Raw genomic sequence first — 20,721 nt, forward strand, 5'->3', positions numbered from 1 at the left:
GAGCAGCTGGTGCTCGGTGAGTGGGACAACGACCACTGGCTCCGGAACGTCCGGATGAGCTGGCAGACATTCCTGGAGCTCTGCCAGTGGCTCACCCCTGCCTTACAGCACCAGGACACCTCCATGAGATGCACCCTGACAGTAGAGAAACGGGTCAGCATCGCTGTCTGGAAGCTGGCCACTCCAGACAGCTACCGATCCGTGGGGCAGCAGTTTGGTGTGGGCAAGGCCACCGTCGGGGCTGTCCTCATGGAGGTAAGAGAACCCGGGGGGGGGAACCCTGTGGGGGGGGAAGCCCTGGGGGGAGGGCCAGACACACCCTGCACACCCCTCACTGGTGCTCTCTCATGTCCTTCCCTTGCAGGTCGTCCATACAATCAATGCCCTGCTCCTCCACAGGCTCGTGCGGCTTGGGGACCCGGACGCTGCCATCGCGGGGTTTGCCAGCCTGGGCTTCCCAAATTGCTTTGGGGCCCTAGATGGGACCCATATCCCCACCCGTGCCCTGGGGCACAGCAAAGGACGCTTCTTGAATAGGAAGGGATACCATTCCATGGTCCTCCAGGCCTTGGTGGACAGCCGGGGCCGCTTCTTGGACATTTATGTTGGCTGGCCTGGCAGCACCCACAATGCCCGGGTGTTCAGAAATTCGGGCCTGTGCTGCCAACTGGAGGCGGGGACCTACATCCCCCAGTGGGAGATCCCTGTGGGGGACACCACCATGCCCCTCTGCCTCGTCACAGATGCGGCGTACCCCCTCCAGCCCTGGCTCATGCACCCCTACCCGGGCCATGTCACAGCCAGTCAGGAGCTGTTCAACATGCGCTTGACCCATGCGCAGCAGGTGGTCGAGTGCACTTTCGGCCGCCTCAAAGGGCGCTGGAGGTGTCTCCTCACCCGCCTGGATGCAGGCCTCACCAACATCCCCCAGGCTGTGGGCGCGTGCAGCGCACTCCACAACCTGGTGGAGAGCAAGGGAGAGGCCTTCTTCCAGGGCTGGCCTGTGGCGGCTGGCACGGCCGACGTCCAGCCACCCGCTGCCCCCAGTCGCCAGGTTGACCCTGAGGGGATCTGGGTCCGGGAGGCCCTGCGGGCCCATTCTGACCAGGCTGCGGGGTGAATGCTGGCAGGGCCAGCTGCTGGTGAGCCACCCACTGCACCCCCACATCCTCCACAACACTCCCTGCCCCTACGCCCACACCACAGAGCACCCGAGAGTGCACACCCCCACACTTTTCTTTGAAATAAATGGAAATTTTGTTTGAAACAAAACAGTGCAACCTTATTATTAAAAGAAGAAGGGAGGAACTATGTACATGGGGGGGCAGCCACTAAACGGGGATAGAACAAAAACTATTTACAAAGATGGGGGGAATATGTACAAAGGAGGGGGGTCTTGGGGGACAACGTCCTCGGCCCCGCACCCCCTACTGTCCAGCGCCTGGGCGGGGGGCGACCCACCTCTGGGCCGGAGACCCCGTCGAGGCTGGGTGGGGGCCAGGAGAACCAGCAGATAGGGCCGGGCAGTGTCTGGAGGCCCACAGTCCCCCTCGGCGGCAGGCCCCAGGATGGCTGATGGTGGAGGGATGGCAGGCAGAGCAGCGGGTGGAGTGGTGGGCAGAGCGGCAGACAGAGCGGCTGGGGGGCCAAGTGCCGCGCGATGTCCTGGAAGGTGCGCATGAAGGCCCCCCAAGCCTCCTGGCACCAGGCCAGTGCTCGCTCCTGGAGATGGAGCCGCCGCTCCTCCACTTGCAGGCGCTGCTCAGACACCTCCAGCTGACGCCAGAGGGTGGCGAGCAGCTGGGAGTCCGTGGACGCCCGGGGATGGCTCCGACGCTGTCAGGCTCCTCCTGGGGCTGGTCCGTGCTCCGCCAAGGGGCTGGCCTGCTGCGATGGCCCCAGTGGGCTGTCCGGGACCACAGACACCGCACTGGTGCTCTCCGGGCCCTCCGATGGTGCAGCTGCGGAAGAGGGGGGAAGAAGAGTGGAGACAGTCGTTAGTGTGGGCCCTGACCCGTGGCCCTTGTCCCCACACCCCTCTGCTGCTGGTTCCCCATCCCCGTCCCCCGGAAATGCTGCTGCTGCTGCTGATGGGTGTCCAACCCTCCCCCCACGGGGGACCCTAGGTTCCGCTCCCCCCATCCCCAGGGATGGGGCATAGCGCTGTCCTGCTGGGGGGCAGCGGCTGATGGACTCTTCTTAGGGACATGCCACTGCTGTCCTCAGGGCCATGGCCATCTGGGTGCGTGGACGGCCCTGGTCATGTCCCTTGTCCACGCCCCTTAACCCCAGGGGTGTGCACCAGGCAGGTACATACCTGACGGTCTGCTCCCACAGTCGGGGGACACCCATCGGACAGATGCCCTGCTGGAGCTGAGGAAGGGGAGGTCTATCAGCAGCTCCCCCATCGCTGGAGGCCTCCTTCTCCTCCTCTGGTGTCCCAGGGGTGGGCTCCTGGGGGGGCCCCTGGGGTGCAGGGCTGGCCTCCAGGGAGGACTCCGTCTCCAGGGCCTGCTGGGGCTCGTCGGCCGAGGTGTCAAGGGTGGCCGGGGGGGAGGAGGTGTACCAGGGGCCCAGGAGTTCCCTGAGCTCCCTGTAAAAGGGGCAAGTGGCGGGGGTGGCCCCAGATCGGCTGGCCATGTCCCAGGCATAACTCTGCTGCAGCTCCTTTACCTTACTCCTGACGTGGTCAGGAGTGCGGGCAGGGTGACCCTGGGCAGCCAGGCCCTCGGCCAGCCGAGCGAATGCATCCGCGTTCTGCCTCTTGCTCCCCATTACCTGGAGCACCTCCTCCTCGCTCCAGAGCCCCAGCAGGTCCCAGATCTCGGCCTCCGTCCTCCACTGCCTCTTCCCCCGCTGGCTGGCAGGCTGGGAGCCCTGGGTCCCCTTGGGGGGGGAGTCCTCTGGGTGCTTGGGGGGCTGGCTGGCTGCCACGGGTGCAGGGTGGTGGGTTGGGGCTCTGGGAGGACATGCAGGCTGGGCACGTGTGTGTGCTGCTGCCTGCACGCGCTCTCAGCTTCCTGCACAGGAAATAAGGGGGCGGGGAGCTCTAAGGGGCTGCTGCACGCGGCGACCATAAAGCTCAGGGGCTGGAGAGAGCGTCTCTCAACCCCTCAGCTGTTGGCTGCCATGGAGGACCCCACTATTTCGATGTTGCGGGACACAGATCGTCTACACACACCCTACTTCGACATTGAATGTCGAAGTAGGGCACTATTCCCATCTCCCGATGAGGATAGCAACTTCGACGTCTCACCACCTTATGTCGATTTCAACTTCGAAATAGCACTCGGCACGTGTAGACGCGGCGGGCGCTATTTCGAAGTTGGCACGGCTATTTTGAAATAGCCGGCTAGTGTAGACGCGGCTCAGATCTCACAATCTGTGATGTGGTTTGCATGGCTGTGAAACTGATAGGACCCTACACATGATTAATGTACAGCAATAAATTGTTAGAGCAAAAGGCTAGTTCATAATCCCTGACCCTTCTGGTGTGATCATATGACAACGAGAACCTAGACTGAAATCACACCTCTCTTCACGTACATGACTGAATAGCTACCAGATGGTAATAACTTTCAGTCTCTGCTTAACAGAGTTGGAGTCAAACACCACAGAAAGCAACAGAAAATTATTGCTTTGCAGATTACTGAGTCCTGGATTCATCCAGATTCCATGCAGGAAAAAGGAAACACACACCACCAGTAAAACAGAGCGAGAACATTAAGCATCAAATTCTGGCAGGAACAAAGACAGCACAGTTGTCAAAACCAACAAATATTTCACAAACCTAAAAAAGGTGACATTACACGACTGCAGAAGTAGATTTTAGAATTAAAGTTAATTATTGTATGTGAGCAGTGTACAGTACAGGAACATATAGAATCAGAGGAAATATTTCCTAAGGCAGCCAACAGGAAGGATGGGGACTTGAAAGTTCTAATTTCAATTTCTGGCCCTATTGAAGGCTTCCTGTATGACCTTGCATAAGCCTGCAAATCTCTCTGTACTTCATTTCCCCTTCTTGCCCCCTTCATCTGTCTTTGCTCTTTAGCTCATATACATTTAACGCAATGGATTAAAAATATTACCACAAAATGCAGACAGCCTATCACATCACTGAGCCCCTACTCTTCTGTTGGGGAAAGATATTGTTCATGCTCATGAGTGTCCCAGATATATGAATCATACCTACTATGGGCTATGTTTTCATGCACCTTTCATATTGCCTTTCGGGGAATATCAATCAGAACAAATTCACTTAAAATGTGAATGTTCACCGAAAGTATTGGATGGATTCAACTCCAAGTAGTCCCATTTACTCAGATGAGTAAAGCGAACAGGATCTTGCCCTTTGAAAATGCAAAATAAATTTGCAAAATCTGACTATTTTGACCTATTTAGAGAATTGCCACCAGACCCTGAACCAGCGCTGTTCTGGTCTCTTATTTTCCAGCTGTAAATACATTCGAATACATTTTACCCACTCTGCTCACACACACAAAACCCACAGTTAGTTGCCCTAAAAAGCATCTTAATCATTAACAAATCAACATGAGCAACATGCAGTTTAACCTTACATTTACCTTGAAACACAGGCCCAGAGCGGTAACAGTTATGCAACTAGCATTGACTGCATCAAAGGGAGTGGCTACGCTTAAAATGCTGCGCTGACGCAATTGTGCGGCTTTAGTGATTCCTGAGTCTGAGGGTGAAAGCCAGTTTCTGTGCATGGATCTGCAGGTGGTGAAGGAGAATGATCCATAGATCTTGTCACAGCTGGGGCAACAAATCTGCATTGTTGAGCCAGGCTGCACCAGCGCATCGGAGGCCATGTTGGATTTCCTTGTCAGTGTCAGCTTTCTGTGACTGATGGCTGAAGAGGTAAAAGGAAGACTGTGCCACTGTAGTGGTTCAATGAAGATGCTACCTATCCCAACAGGAAGGCTCCTGTCAGCAAGGGTGGGGCCTTGGGCAGAAGGGCCAGGGCCGGGGTTGTCAGCCTTCAGCGCTGCCTGGACCATGGCACCACAGCGCTGGGCCCCCCACAACCACAGCCCTTAAGCTCTGCGCCATACTGTGGCAGCAATTTAAAGGGACTGTGGCTCCAGGCACCTTTTGAATTGCTGGGCCTGGAGGCAGTTGCCCTCTTCCCTGCCCCCTACCTCTTCAGCAGACCTGTCTGTCAGTGTAGTAATCCACCTCCAGGAGAGGCAGTAGCTATGCTGCTGGGAGAACCCCCACCTCTCCTGCCCCGCAACATAGCACTGTCCACATAGAGAGTTAGGATGGTATAACTGAGGTGCTGTGGGGTGTGAGTTTTGCTCACCCCTGCGCAATGTAGTTATACTGACATACATTAACTGGGTAAACTGAACCTCAAGGACAAAAACTGACAGACGGAGCGAAAGAGAATCTTCACTGATTGGATGTTAACATTTGCATTGAACAGCCTAAAAAGAGAACGTTGCTTTAAATATTCTGTTTAATAAAAATTGGAATGTAGGAAGATTTACTGCAAGTCACAATCTTTAATGACATGGTCACATACTATTTTTCCCACAGGACTCCTACCTCATTCATCACACGGTATGGATGGTGCTGACTGAATTACCAGCTGTTCTAGATTTTATTTTATCCTCTTTCAGTGTGTGTTCCCAGACTTTATTGACTGCACACTATTCAAATCCTGCTCTGAAGATCAAATTATTAATCTCCTTGTGGGCTCTCCTGTGGTGCTCATCATTAAAGTATCTGAGCGCTTCACAAATACTGAATATCTCTTAACTCGCCCCTCAGGTGGGGAAGAGAAGGTATTATTGCCCATCTACAAGACAGGGAAATTTGAGTGTGCCTACACTTAAAATGTGACCGTTTAGAGCTACCTATGCCAATGGGAGAGTCATACCCACCATCAATGCAGATAATCCACCTCTGTGAGCTGCCAAGTGAAGACTTCTTCCTTTGACCTAATGCTATCTACACCGGGTATTAGGTACAGCTATCTCTCTCACAGGTGTGGCTTTTTCACACCCTCAGAGGTGTAGCTATACCAAAGTACATTCCTAGTGTAGATCAGGACTGAGGTACAGAAAGATTAAGGTCAAAAGTTTCCATTACTTGTTTCGGATGCCCAATTCGACATGCCTAGGACCTGATTTTCAGAGTACTTGGGCTATGTCTACACTAGCCCAGAAGATCTACCCACTCAGAGTCGATCTTCCGAGGTTCGACTTCATGTGTCTGGTAGTGACGTGCAAACTCAAACTCTCAGGGATTGCAGTCGACCCCTGTACTCCTCACGTGAGGAGTAAGGGAGATCAAGGGGAGAAACTCTCCTGGTGACCTTCTTCAGTGCAGATGGACAAGTAAGTCAATTGCAGATACATTGATTCTAGCTACACAATTGCCATAGCTAGAATTGCATATTTGCAATTGAGAACAACAAGAAGCCTTGAAGCACCTTATAGACTAACAGATATTTTGGAGCATAAGCTTTCGTGGGCAAAGACGTGCTTCATCAGATGCATGAGTGGGAGGCGGTTTCAGAGGGGTATTTAAAGAGTGGGGTCCCAGTAAAAGGGAGGACCAGAGCTGGCAAGGTCTATTCAGGAAGGTGGAAATGGCCCAGTATCAATAGCATGTATCAAAAGGGGAAAAACCAAGTCAGATCAGACAGGGGGATATAACCCATTGTCAGAGTCTAATGGGGAGATATGAACACCCAGGGCAGAGAAGCTGCTTTTGTAAGCTGCCAGCCATTCCCAGTCTCTGTTTAATCCATGCTTAATGCAGTCAAATTTGCAAATAAATTGCAGCTCAGAGATTTCTCTCTCCATTTGATTTTTAAAACTTTTTGTTTCAGACCCGTCACCCTTAAATCTGCCACTGAGTGTTCAGGGAGACTGAGGTGTTCCCCCACAGGCTTCTGTACATTACCATTCCTGATGTCTGATTTATGTCCATTTATTCTTTTACGGAGAGACTGCTCAGTTTGGCCAATGTAAATTGCAGTGGGGCATTGCTGGCACATGATGGCGTATATTATATTAGTAGATGTGCAGGTAAAGGAGGTGGACCACTATGCTTATCTACATGCCTCCAGCTTCCATCCAGGGCATACTACACAATCCATTGTTTACAGCCAGGCACTAGGGTACAACCGTATTTGCTCTGATCCATCAGACGGAGGCAAACATCTACAAGACCTTTACCAAGCTTTCCTCAAACTACAGTACCCACCTAAGGGAGTGAGGAAACAGATTGACAAAGCCAGACAGGTACCCAGAAGCCACCTACTACAAGACAGGCCTCGCAAGAAAAACAAGAGAACACCACTGACCATCGCATACAGCACCCACCTAAGGCCTCTCCAGTGCATCATCAGTGATCTGCAACCCATCCTGAACAATGATCTTTCACTCTCACACACCTTGGGAGGCAGGCCTGTCCTCGCCTACAGACAGCCTGCTAACCTTAAACGAATCCTCACCAGCCACTACAAATCACAAACCAGTGACTCTAGGCCTGGAACCAGCCCCTGCAACAGTCCTCGCTGCCACCTCTGCTCACATATCTACACCAGTGACATCATCACAGGACCTAACACCAATTAGACCATCAGGGGCTCCTTTACCTGCACACCTACTAATATAATACATGCCATCATGTGCCAGCAATGCCCCACTGCAATTTACATTGGCCAAACTGGACAGTCTCTCCGTAAAAGAATAAATGGACATAAATCAGACAACAGGAATGGTAATGTACAGAAGCCTGGGGGGAACACTTCAATTTCCCTGGACACTCAGTGGCAGATTTAAGGGTGACGGGTCTGAAACAAAAAAATTTTAAAAATCAAATGGAGAGAGAAATCTCTGAGCTGCCATTTATTTGCAAATTTGACTCTGTTACCCATGGATTAAACAGAGACTGGAAGCGGCTTGCAGCTTACAAAGGCAGTTTCTCTGCTCTGGGTGCTAATAGCTCCCCATTAGACTCTGACAAAGGCTCACATCCCCCTGTTTGATCTAACTTGTTTTTTCCTCTTTTGATAAGTACTGTTGATACTGGGTCATTTCAACCTCGCTGAATAGACCTTGTCAGCTCTGGCCCTCCCTTTTACTGGGACCCCACTCTTTAAATACCCCTCTGAAACCACCCCCCCCCACTCACGCATCTGATGAAGCAGGTCTTTGCCCACGAAACCTTATGCTCCAAAATATCTGTTAGTCTATAAGGTGCCACAAGACTTCTTGTTGTTCTCAAAGCAACAGACTAACACAGCTACCTCTCTGATACATATCTGCAATTGACTTTCTTTCCCTAGTGTAGATATAGCCTTAGCTTTCTACACTAGTGTACACATTCAATGAAAAGCTCTAGCTGACTTCAGCTGTAGCTCTCAGAGCTTTGCACTTCTGAAGATCATGGCTTAGAATATCATGTCAAGCACACAGAAAATGATGCCTGTGCAATTAATAACCCCATGTGAAAAGTATGGTTTAAGTGATGTGCCCAGCATCACGTAAGAACTGTTAAATGCCAGGAACTAAGTCCAGTTTTCCAGAGCATCATTCAACTGCTTTAACCTAGAGACTGCCTTTTCATTTTCTGCCATCCCCTTCCACATTCACTATGAACCTCCAATTTCAGCCACAAAAGAAACAAAGTTCCTCCTTCCCTACACAACCCTGATTGATCCCCCAAACAGCTATAACCTGTGCACGATTGAGGCAGAGCATCTAGCAACCTTAACAATAAGTGATGCTACCAGTCCTGCCTATATCTATACTGAAGCCCTTTGCATTTTTGGCCTCTTACAGATGTTGTATATTAGAAGTAGTTTTGTCCTCGGGGCAGTTTGAATGTGGGAAAAGGTTTTTCAATATTTGCAGTAACTTCAAGGCAAATAACCCTGTGTAAAAGACAAAGGAGAACTTTTTTTTTATTATTTTGTTTATCTAAGTAATAATAAAAGGATCCATTTGGTGAGCACCTTAGTAAGAGTTTTGACTAAATAAAGACTGCAGGATTGGGCCCTTAAAACTGAACATGCCACAGAACAGGTAGGATGTAATACTAAGCCTCACAAGGAAAACACGACTCATTAATTATTGACTGTGTTATGACTTTTTCTCATAAATAGTATTTTTGCTGCTGTCTAATCTGAGAAGTATAAGAGAGCAACACAGATTGTTCCATGGCTATTACTTTGGCTAGTCGTCACTACCATCTTTAAAGTGCAAGAATGATCACAGAATCACAGAATCACAGGGCTGGAAGGGACCTCAGGAGGTCATCTAGTCCAGCCCCCTGCTTCAAGCAGGATCAACCCCTACTAAGTCATCCCAGCCAGGATCTTGTCCATCCAGGACTAAAAACCTTAAGGAATGGAGAATCCACCACCTCTCTAGGCAACACATTCCAATGCTTCACCACCTGCCTGGTGAAGAAATTTTTCCTAATATCTAACCTACACCTTTCCCTCATCAACTTCTGACCATTACTCCTTGTTCTGCCATCTGACACCACTGAGAACAGTTTCTCACCCTCCTCGTTACAGCTCCCCTTCAGGAAGTTGAAGGCTGCTATTAAATCACCTCTAAGCCTTCTCTTCTATAACCTAAACAAGCCCAAATCCCTCAGCCTATCCTCATAGGTCTTGTGCTCCAGACCCTTAATCATGGTCATGATAGACAGTATTCTTCTCTTCTTCAAGATATCAACTCCCATGGACTTCAAAAGATGTTAGATATAAATAAGAAATGCTGGATCAGACCCAATGGCAGTAAACGAAAATTATACCTTAATAGCGAAAGGCCTGTCTTGAAAAGCTTTAAGAACATCAGTGATCTTTACTCAGAGGTGCAGTACTGCTGATGATGTCCACGTAAGGATTGCTCACCTAAGTGAGGTCAGCAGAATAAAGCCTGAAAGTGCTCCTAAAATACTCAGTCGTATCAATGTACCAAGTCAAAGATGTGACTCTGCAACTATTACTCTCATGAGCAGTCAATACACATGCAGTCCCATTGAAAGCTAATGGTCAACACAGATAAGAAGCTAAAATGCTTGGCCCCAGAAGAATAACACTTCTATATTTATAAGAGGGTAAATTCTCAGCTGGGAATTCATTCTGCAAAACCTCGTACAGGGAAGTAGCACTGATGGGGGTAGTTCCAATGCTGTTTGTGGAGTACAGATTATTTGCACAAGGAAAGCCATATGATGAGAAAAGAGCCAGATCATACATCCAGTATTTCAGGAGCATGTGCCCAGAACAAAGTTTTGCGGCTAAGGCATTAGACCAGGACGTTAGAGATCTGGATTCAGCTCTCAGATACTCCCACAACATAGGTGGGGCATCAGTTGATTACTCAATCTGCCCACTTCCTGCTACCCCCGGTCAAGAGCAAAGGAGACCTTCATTCAAAACCTCACCTGGCTTCCAGTGAGAACTGAAATGAGAGGCTCCTTATACAGCCTTTCCTAAATGTAAAATTGTACATATCTTGAGTTGCTGAGTAAAACAAAGGCCTGCCTATTTTAGTTAACACTTTTACACTGTGGACAAAATTACCTGTTATGGATTTAACACAATACCCTCCCTCTGAAATTAACAGGAACAAATGCACACAGGAAAAGTGAAAAGTTAATTTTCTATGGCACAATCTGTTTTGGTACATTTTCCATTTGCAGTTTCCAATGCAGATGTCCCTGTTAGCTTCCTGTCCCCAGAAACAGCAACTTCTTTTATTTGGTGAGTTTCTTCCCTTTAAAGAAAGGACTTTGCAATAATCAGTATGCATAGGGAGTTGTGGGGAAAGATAAGAGTACATGGAGGAGCTACCAAAAGCTGGTGTTTGTAATCAGTCTCAGGAAAATGGCTAAAAAATGAATGTTAGACTTGAAAATTGTGGCACCACTGCATTCCCTAAACCAGCGGTTGGTTTATAAAACAGAACAGCAATATAGCTGTTTATTTCCCACATCAGCTATCCAGGGGCCTTCCAAAAAAGTCACCAGCACAAGAAATTGGGAGCCTGTAGTATAGACAGAATGAAGATGAACCTACATCTGGCAAGATCAACCTCGTTTGATGCATACTGAAGCGTTTTCAAATTTATTCTCCTCTCAGTAGCATGGGACAAAGTTCTCTGCAACTGCTTGTTTGTCCTCACTCCCTTTGCATTAAAGAAGGAGCTTCTGTCATGCCTCATCGGTGAAGTGATATTAAAACATAGCCGCTTATATCATCCAAGACTGGTTATATTCATTGGAAGCTTCAGAATATAAGAAACTGAACTTGAGAAAATTAAACACTCAGTAAAGCTTTTGTTATTGCAGCAGATGGGACCTAAAGTATTTGAATCCTAACCTGGCCCCAATATGAGATTACAGAAAGTCAAATTCCATCCCAAGGATGCAGAGCTTAATTTGTGCCAGGAGGTTGCCAGGGCTGAGCTCTGGCATCTCTAGGTTGGGCAGCTCACAGCCCAGCACTTCAGGTCTTGGTGCTTCAGGTATGAAAGTTTAAAAAAAAATGCTTAAGCGCCTTGAGCCCTGGCAGCTCTTTCATTAAACATTAAGCCCTGTGAGGATGTCACAGAAAACAATGCGGTACTCTGAAAAAGAGTTCCTTGACATTCATGTTTATTCTAGCACTCAGGACAGAAGGAGAGCCTTTTGGAGGGCAATTGACTATCACTCCTCCTACTTTCCATCTGCCACCCAGAGGAGAAGAAAAACACTAGATGCTGAGAGGTGGAAAGGGAGAGAAGAAGGAGGGTTACATGTCCCCAAGGATGATATGATTAGTCAATAGATGGGAGTGATTTTCGAGGCACCGCAAACCCACAGTTTCCAACCAGCCTCCTTGGAAAATTGTCTGAGTAGCAAGAGCCTGGTCCTCCAATGCTAACTGCAGCATTCACCTTTCCCTTTGCAGATGCAGAAGGTGAAAGGCACACTTCAATGAGACAGGAGAGGCTCAGTTTGCACAGATGCGTACAAAAAGAAATCGGACTCTGCACATGTTCTGCATAATAAAGTACACAGGAAAGGTCTCTCAGAATTGCTCCCCGAAGCTTTGGTTCCAGTTCTGGGGGAATTGCTCTATACTTGCAAACCTTCCCTCCCAATCCCGGGAAACACATTCAGGTGTCTTGGGCCCACATTTCAAAACCCACAAATCAGAGGAGCAGGAAGGGCTTTTTTTCTTTGTTAGGAGCAAAAGAAATCGCTGCCACGTGACATCCCACCCGGGGTCCAGCCAGGAAGAAGGCAGCCAGAGAAATGAGCATGCCGGGTTTTGCTTTCCCAAAAGGGACCTCGGGATTGGTTGTATTTGTATAAGAAATAAACATGGTCCATCTGTTAACCCTCTCCTACCCCCCCACAGGATGCCAAAGGTATCAAGCCCACTGCCAGCCCATTCCCAGGATGCCAAAGGTACCAAGCCCTCTCCCACCCCCACAGAGGATCCCAAAGGTACCAAGCCACTAAACAGCCCCCGACCCCAAAGAAAGCTCCTTTGGTCAGCAGAAAGGTCTAGCCGGGGCCCTGCTAAGATGGGAAGGGGGGGCAGGGGGATAAAGCTCAATCTCTGAGTGTGACCAAGAAAGTTCAGGAGTGGGGAAGTGGTAATCACTGAGCCCCCTGCCCCGCCCTGCCTGTCCCTGCGCTGCACGGGGGCCGGGGTAGGGGCGCCGGGTACCTGAAGAGGGTGACTGCCGTCCGGTTGCTCCTCCACGCCTTGCCCTGCTGCAGCAGCACCCCCTGCACCACCTCCTTCTCGTCGGGCAGCCGGTACACGGGGAAGATGTAGAGCCAGCAAAGGACAAAGACGCACAAGGCACTGGCCCCCCCCACGGGCAGCCGCGTGCGGGGACACTTCCACCCCGGCCCTGCCGCCGCCATCCTCCGCCTCCGCCTCCGCCTCGCCCGGCAGATCGTCCTGCGGGCCGGGCTGCAGCCGCTCATCGGGGCCGGGGGGCGGGCGCCGGAGCGCCAGAGCCCCCCATGCAGCAGAGCCCGAGCCGCCGCGGTGGCCGCCCTGGGGCTCTAGGGAAGGGCGCCGCGGCGCGGGCCGGCGGCGGCTGCCATCGCACCGCACCTCGCTGTGGGGAGCCTGGCCCGGGCCTGCCGGGCTCAGCCGCCTGCTCCCTGGACAGCGGCGGCGGCGCTCTGCCTCCCGCCCTCCCTGCCAGTCATTTGGTGTCGGGCGGCCCCGCCCGGCACGCGGGAGCTGTCACTACAGCGCGCCCTGGCAGACCGCCACCCCCCGCGCCCGCCCGCGCGGCTGGCAGCCCAGCCTGCTCCTGCCCCGCGGCCGGGCAGCAGGAACCCCCTCCACGGAGGGCAACAGGTGCAGCGCTTTTGTCCGTCTGCTCCAGCGCACCTGGCAGGGGAGGCTCGAAGGGAGCCGGGCAAAGGACGGAGACTTGCAGATTCCCCGCCCCAGTTCCACGCCCCCCAGAGTCCCCCGCTCCGGGTCCCGCCCCCCAGCGCCCAGAGCCCCCTGCCCCAGGCCTCGCACCCAGATCCCCCTTCCCAGGCCCCGCCCCCCAGATCCCGCCCCCAGCTCCCCCAGACCCCCACCCCAGGCCCCGCCCCCCAGCTGCTGTGACACCGCAGCGGCCGCAAGCACAAAGCGGCCGCTCGGCCGAGGCTTCCCAGGGCACCGCGCCACGCGCTCCCGAACAGCTCTCGCCGCGCGGCCTCTGCTCGCCCCGCGCCACCGGACCCGGGGGCTCCCGCCCAGCCCGGGGAGCGTATGTGCATTGCATAACCACACCCCAGCAGCGCCAGCGCCAGCGCCCGCGCCCGGCACGCACAGGCTGTCCCCGTGCCCGCCCGACCCAGGAACTCACTGGGGCCGCCCCCCGCCCCGCGCAGGCACAGTCCTCGCCGGCTCGGGCGCTGGCTCCCAGCTGTGCCGCCGCCGGGTCCCCTGCCCGGACGCGGAGCCTGCGCCGCCGCCTCCCGGGCTCATACTGAGCCCCCACCTCGCCGGAGCCCGTCCCAGCCCCTGTCCAACGGCAGCCGAGGCCGCTCCTATAAGGGCCCCGGCTGCAAGGCAGGGATCGAGCCCGCGGAGCGCCCCTCCTGGGCACGGCATGGTGGGCAGAGCCCGGCCTCTCCTCTCTTCACGCTTCGGCGCCCCCCTCGCTCTCTAGCAAACCCTTGCGGCTGGCTGGGGGCGCTGCACCCTGCCTGGCTAGCTTGGGGAACGAACGGCAGCGGCAGCACTAGCGGGGAGGTGGTCTGCGTGGGGATGGGCCTGGGCATCGCTCTCCTTTCTCTTAGCCCCTTTCCAGCCGAGTCCATCCTGTCCAAATGCTCGCCCGCTTGCGACATGCGGGGCCGCAGCACTTTGTACACCTCCCCACCCCCCGATCACGTTCAGCTACACTGGGCACCCAACGCTTTTCCACCCTAGTCTGTGCATGGACCTTCCCTCACTGGCAGGGCAAGGCTCCCTGTGTTATGTACCTCCCTCTGAAAATGCCAACTGCCAGGAGTCCGACTGACTCCGTCGCACATATGCCCCTGTATGGGCACCGGAGGACAGTGTTTCCTGGTCATTGCTGAGATGTGCTGGATTAAAAGCACAGTGAACTCTTTCATATCCGGCATTCTATTATCCAGAACTCTCAAGTAACCACATTTTGACTGTAAGTAAATTTTAGTTACATTTTCCATAAGTACAGGATAGTGAAAGTAAATAAAAATAAATACAACCAATATAGTGCAAGTTTACAGTGTACACTACTCCCATTGTTGGTACATAAAGCACTCTGCACAGGTTTGTTTGTGTCTTAATAGCTAATCTAGTTTTTCTTTATTGTTATGCATTGCTAGGTATACGTCTCTCTTAGCCAGAATATTTGAACATCCAGCAACCTCCCAGTTGTGGGGCTGCTAGATATGAAAGAGTTTACTGCACTGTGCTAGAGGCTGAGGTGCTATATTACCAATCCCTTGAGATGTACTACTGACATCAAACCATAAAGATGATTTTTGTATGACAAAACATATTAAGGTGGTGGCATAGGGAAACCTGAAGCAAGGACCAGCATTAATAATCAACCACACTTTCTTAATCAACTTCTCTAAGGTTAGGGCTACAGCTGTAGCCCTAGCTTGAAATAAGTTACACAATTTGCGTTATGCACATTGCTTAACTTATTTTGAGGCATCTTATTTTGAACCCAGTGCAGATTACACTACACCGGAGTTCAAAATAAGTGGTTATTTCGACCTTCCCAGTAACCCTCATATGAGGAGGGTTATCAAGAATAAAATACCGCACTTGAAATAGCCCTGCTATTTTAAGTATAGTGTTTGGCCATATGGTTTCTATTTCAGGATACAAATGTGTCCTGAAAGAGAAACAATAGTGTAGCCTTAGCCTAAGGGTATGTTCACAAAGCAGTTTTATGCTGAAATAAGCTATTCTGGAAGAACTGTTCCTGAATAGCTTATTTTGAAGTAACTCAGCAACATACAAAACGCATTTCGAAATAGCACTTGGCTATTTCAAAATACAGCATCTACACACAATAGAACCAGTCTAAAGTAGAGCCATTGGATGCATTTAGGCTTATTTTGAAATATGCTCTATTATCTGTCTACACAGCCCCTTTTTCAAAATAGCTATTTGAAAATAGCCACGCTTCCTCGTAGATGCTGTGGATACACTATACCTCCCTTTCAGAAGGGTCATGTAAATTACAGCTGTTTGAAAATGCAAATGAGGCACTGATAAGAATTTTCAGCACCTCATTTGCACAATGGCAGCCACCCAGCCCTTCAAAAGTGCTGATTTCAAAATAAAAATAGCCGTGTATCTGGGCTTCCTTCGAAAGGGTGCCCTGATTTTGTAAGCACTCTTCTTCCAATTTTTGATGAGCCAGGTGGCCACCATTGTACAAATGAGGTGCTGAAAATTCATATCAGTGCCTCATTTGCATTTTTGAACAGCCAGAATTTACATGCCCCTTCCGAAAGGGAGTGGTAGTGTAGCCACAGCCAAAACAAGTTTTACGTGTTTTGAATAAGCCAACCGCTATTTCAAAATTATTTCAAAATACTGGTTGCATTGTGTAGATGCTAGCAGCTATTTTGAAGCACTGTTGGTGTATAGACCTACCTGAAGTTTCTCTAACCATTGTGTTTGATCGTTAAATGCAAAGCAATTTTATCAGGCAAACTATTTTGCTTCTCCCTTAAGAAAGTTGTCAGATGTATTTGAAAATACTTTGGCTATGTTGTAAAATAAAGACAATTTTTATTACATTAAATTCCCTCAAGATGTGTGTATAAAGTTTCAGGAAAAGGAGAGAGGAAGTCTGGGTTTGTGGTTCAGACATGGGACTGTGACTCAGGAAATCAATTCCTGCCCCGACCACAGCTGCCCTTTGTGATGTTAGAAAAGTTGTTTATTCTATCAGCATCAGCTCAATTTCTGTAAAATAGGCGTATTTTCTATCTCCCCCATTTATGAACTCTGCCTCTTCATACCACAGACTCTCTGGGATAAAGGATTCACCTTCCTTGCTGAGGCAGAATGCCTCTTGACATTCTACACACCAGGAAAGCCAGGGTAGCCTAAACCATAACATGTAAATGGGTTAATACTACCCACTTTAGTTCTGGCCTCATTGATGGTGGTGATAGTAAGATAGCAATAAAGAATAATAAATAATGATAATGCCTAGGTTTTATATTTTGCCTTTGGATCCATCAATCTCATGTCGATAAAACTATTCAGTGAGCTATCTTTTCAAGGTTCTGGTGCATTTCCAAAGCTTGACAAGTGCTATCTACAGCTGTTTGTTGTTGCTGTAAGGCTATCTGCTGCTGCAGAGGACTTTGGCTAGACCATAGTTAGAATTCTGACTAATTAGGCAATTTCAGAGGCAGATCATTCATTTTATTTTGTGCTCTCATTTGGCGATATCCAATGTATTAAAGGCATACACTCAGATGTAGTCACACTCCAAGGTTCAGGAAGGTGACATTCAGAAAAAGTGAAACACAGTTTTTAAGTTTGAAGAATAGTGTGCAAATTTAAAACACTCTTACTCCTCGTGCACTTCTATCTGTGACTCCAGACTTGGAGTTGTGACGTTGTTGGCAAACTACTAAATGACAGATCAATAAAAAAATAAAGGTAACCACTGTAGTTCCGCTGCCCAAACTGAGTGCACCACTGAAAGGGGGGAAAATGATGAAGAGAAAATTGTATGTAAATGCTCTCAGTTTTAACAATTTAATGTAACAATTTACTGTAATAATTTAAAATTACACTGGGAAGACATTTTCAAAATATACATGAGTTTTATATTGACAGCGTCTTCCTACTACACCTTGAAGCAAAATGTTGGGATTTTTTAGATGAAGTTTTGAATCAAGAATACATGTTTAAGCTTTTTCTTCACATTATGAATTAATTGCAGCAAAAATCTGGTGGGCTATTTCTGTTTTTACAACAAACCATGATCTGTCTGCTACAATGCCTGTAACTCACTCAGGCACCATTTCCTGCATTAGAGAGCTAGATGGGTCAAGACATATGAGAGAGTTTATTATACTGCTGCTGACATTTTTGGAAAAGTGCAAGACTGACCTAACATAGGCATAAGCCTGGCATACATCAATGCGGTGACAAAGGGTCAGGTCAAAAATCAAGCTTTGTTGTTGTTTTTTTTGTCTTTTTTTTTGTCTGTTTTTTTTTGTTAAAGAGACAGGATCCTTCCAGATGACATTTTCTGTGTTTCCCTTTTTCTCATTCTTTATTAATAATCTATCCAGACAAACAGCATAGTCTAAGTGACTCCCTGGGGTGACTGTACTGATGTTTTAAAATAAAGATTCTAATTTCAGGTGGAAAAAAGCTAGGAGGATCCAGTTAAGCAAGAAACTTGTTTTCAAACACATAGTTATATGGACACATTTTACATTACTTGTACTCGTCCCCTTCTATATTTATGAGGCTTAGGTCAGAACTGGAAATTCAAAGCTCTCCTGCACACTTACCTAAATTGAATTTTAGAGATGTTTTGAGTAATCATATCCAAACTGGTTCCTGTTATTTCAATTCTGAGTGAAATTCAGAAACTACAATTGATCTATATTCTAAATTCAGTTCAGAGGGCACTTAAAATGACAAAAACCCTCATGAAAACTGATTATTCCCTTATGACACTAGGAAAGTATCAGAACTTATTACTGGATCACTGAATAAGAAACTTTATTAAAATAAGAAGAAATAGTACAAACCCTAATAGTATTCTCCTCTTTTACTGATTCACTGTGAAGCTTCTGCCTTGAGCCATCTCCCCAGTCCCTTCTGACCTCAACGTCTCTTACAGATTTAAGAAACAGTACATACATAATCACACAAGACTTTTGCATTCAAGATGAGTGCATTTGTGCGTATAATTATTATATATAGTAATCTGTCCCATAGTTCTTGATGGGTGAATTAGAGTACCTCATATCAAAGGAAGATATTGACATAATAGGCATCACGGAAACCTGGTGGAATAAGGACAATCGGTGGGACACTATCATACCGGGATATAAAATATATCAAAAGGACAGAATGGGTCGAGTGGGTGGCGGAGTCGTACTGTATGTGAAAGATAATATAGAATCAAATTAAATAAAAATCCTAAATGAATCAAAATATTCAACAGAATCATTATGGATAGCAATTCCTTCCTCTGATGGGAATATAGCACTAAGGATATATTGTCAACCACCTGACCAGGACAGTGATAGTGATGCTGAAATGCTAAGGGAGATTACAGAGGCTATCAAAATAAAAAACTCACTAATAATGGGGGATTTCAATTATCCCCATATTGACTGGGTACATGTCACCTCAAGAAGGGATTCAGAGAGAAAATTTCTTGATTTCTTAAATGACTGCTTCTTGGAGCAGCTGGTACAGGAACCTACAAGGGGAGAGGCAATTCTTGATTTAGTACTGAGTGGAACACGGGATCTGGTCCAAGAGGTAACTATTACAGGACCGCTTGGAAATAGTGACCATAACATAATAACATTTAATATTTCTGTGTTGGGAAGAACACCGCAACAGTCCAACACTCTGGTATTTAATTTCAAAAAGGGGAATTACACAAAAATGAGGAGGTTAGTTAAGCAGAAATTAAAAGGTAGAGTAACGAGAGTAAAATCCCTGCAAGCTGCGTGGAAACTTCTCAAAGATACCATATTAGAGGCCCAATTTAAATGTATACCCCAAATTAAAAAACACAGTAAGAGACCTAAAAAAGAGCTACCATGGCTTACCAACCATGTAAAAGAGGCAGTGAGAGTTAAAAAGGCATCTTTTAAGAAGTGGAAGTCAAATCCTAGTGATCAAAATAGAAAGGAACATAAACACTGCCAAATTAAATGTAAAAATGTAATAAGAAAAGCCAAAAAAGGTTTTAAGGAACAGTTAACCATAAATTCAAAAAACAATAGTAAAATGTTTTTTAAGTACATTAGAAGCAGGAAGCCTGTTAAAAAAGCAGTGGGGACCCTGGATGAGGGAGACATACAAGGAGCAATCAAGGAAGATAATGCCATTGCGGAAAAACTAAATGATTTTTTTGCTTCAGTCTTCACGGCTGAGGATGTTAGAGAGATTCCCAAATCTGAGCCGTCCTTTATGGGTGACAAATCTGAGAAACTGTCCCAGATTGAAGTATCATTAGAGGAGGTTTTGGAACTAATTGGTAGGCTAAACAGTCACAAGTCTCCGTGACTGGATGGTATTCACCCAAGGGTTCTGAAAGAACTCAGATGTGAAATTGCGGAACTATTAACAGTGGTTGGTAACCTATCCTTTAAACCAGCTTCGGTACCCAATGACTGGAAGACAGCTAATATAACACCAATATTTAAAAAGGGCTCTAAAGGAGACCCTAGCAATTATAGACCGGTAAGTCTAACGTCAGTACTGGGCAAATTAGTAGAAACAATAGTAAAGAATAAAATTGTCAGACACGTAGAGGAATATGATTTGTTGAGCAAAAGTCGACATGGTTTCTGTAAAGGGAAGTCATGTCTTACTAATCTATTAGAGTTCTTTGAAGGGGTTAACAAGCATGTGGACAGGGGGGATCCAGTAGACATAGTATACTTAGATTTCCAGAAAGCCTTTGACACAGTCCCTCACCAAAGACTCTTATGTAAATTAGGTGGTCATGGGGTAGGAGGAAAGATCCTTTCATGGAGTGGGAACTGGTTAAAAGACAGGAAACAAAGGGTAGGAATAAATGGTAAATTATCACAATGGAAGGGGGTAACTAGTGGCGTTCCCCAAGGGTCAGTCCTGGGACCAATCTTGTTCAACTTATTTGTCAATGATCTAGAGAAAGGGGTAAGCAGTGAGGTGGCAAAGTTTGCAGATGACACCAAACTGTTCAGGTTAGTCAAAACCAAAGCAGACTGTGAAGAACTTCAAAAAGATCTCAGCAAACTGAGTGATTGGGCAGCAAAATGGCAAATGAAATGTAATGTGGGTAAGTGTAAGGTAATGCACATTGGGAAAAATAACCCTAATTATACATACAATATGATGGGGGCAAATTTAGCTACAACAGATCAGGAAAGGGATCTTGGAATTATAGTGGATAGTTCTCTGAAAACATCCACTCAGTGTTCAGTGGCGGTCAGTAAAGCAAATAGGATGTGAGG

At 48.2% G+C, this 20,721-nt stretch overlaps 1 protein-coding gene across 1 annotated transcript in view; it reads right to left on the minus strand.

Annotated features, from left to right (window-relative positions):
- The window catches only part of ST8SIA1 (ST8 alpha-N-acetyl-neuraminide alpha-2,8-sialyltransferase 1), a 135,426-nt gene extending 120,786 nt beyond the window's left edge, over positions 1-14,640 (minus strand). Inside the window, exons 1-2 of the mRNA XM_074998806.1 lie at positions 14,497-14,640; positions 12,719-13,065 (exon numbers count right to left, since the gene is read on the minus strand). Coding sequence (XP_074854907.1) covers positions 12,719-13,065; positions 14,497-14,640 — 491 coding nt within the window. The remainder of the gene's footprint in view (positions 1-12,718; positions 13,066-14,496) is intronic.
- Between the last annotated feature and the right edge of the window lie 6,081 nt (positions 14,641-20,721).

Source organism: Carettochelys insculpta, chromosome 1 (assembly GCF_033958435.1).
Source record: "Carettochelys insculpta isolate YL-2023 chromosome 1, ASM3395843v1, whole genome shotgun sequence".
NCBI lineage: Eukaryota > Metazoa > Chordata > Testudines > Carettochelyidae > Carettochelys > Carettochelys insculpta.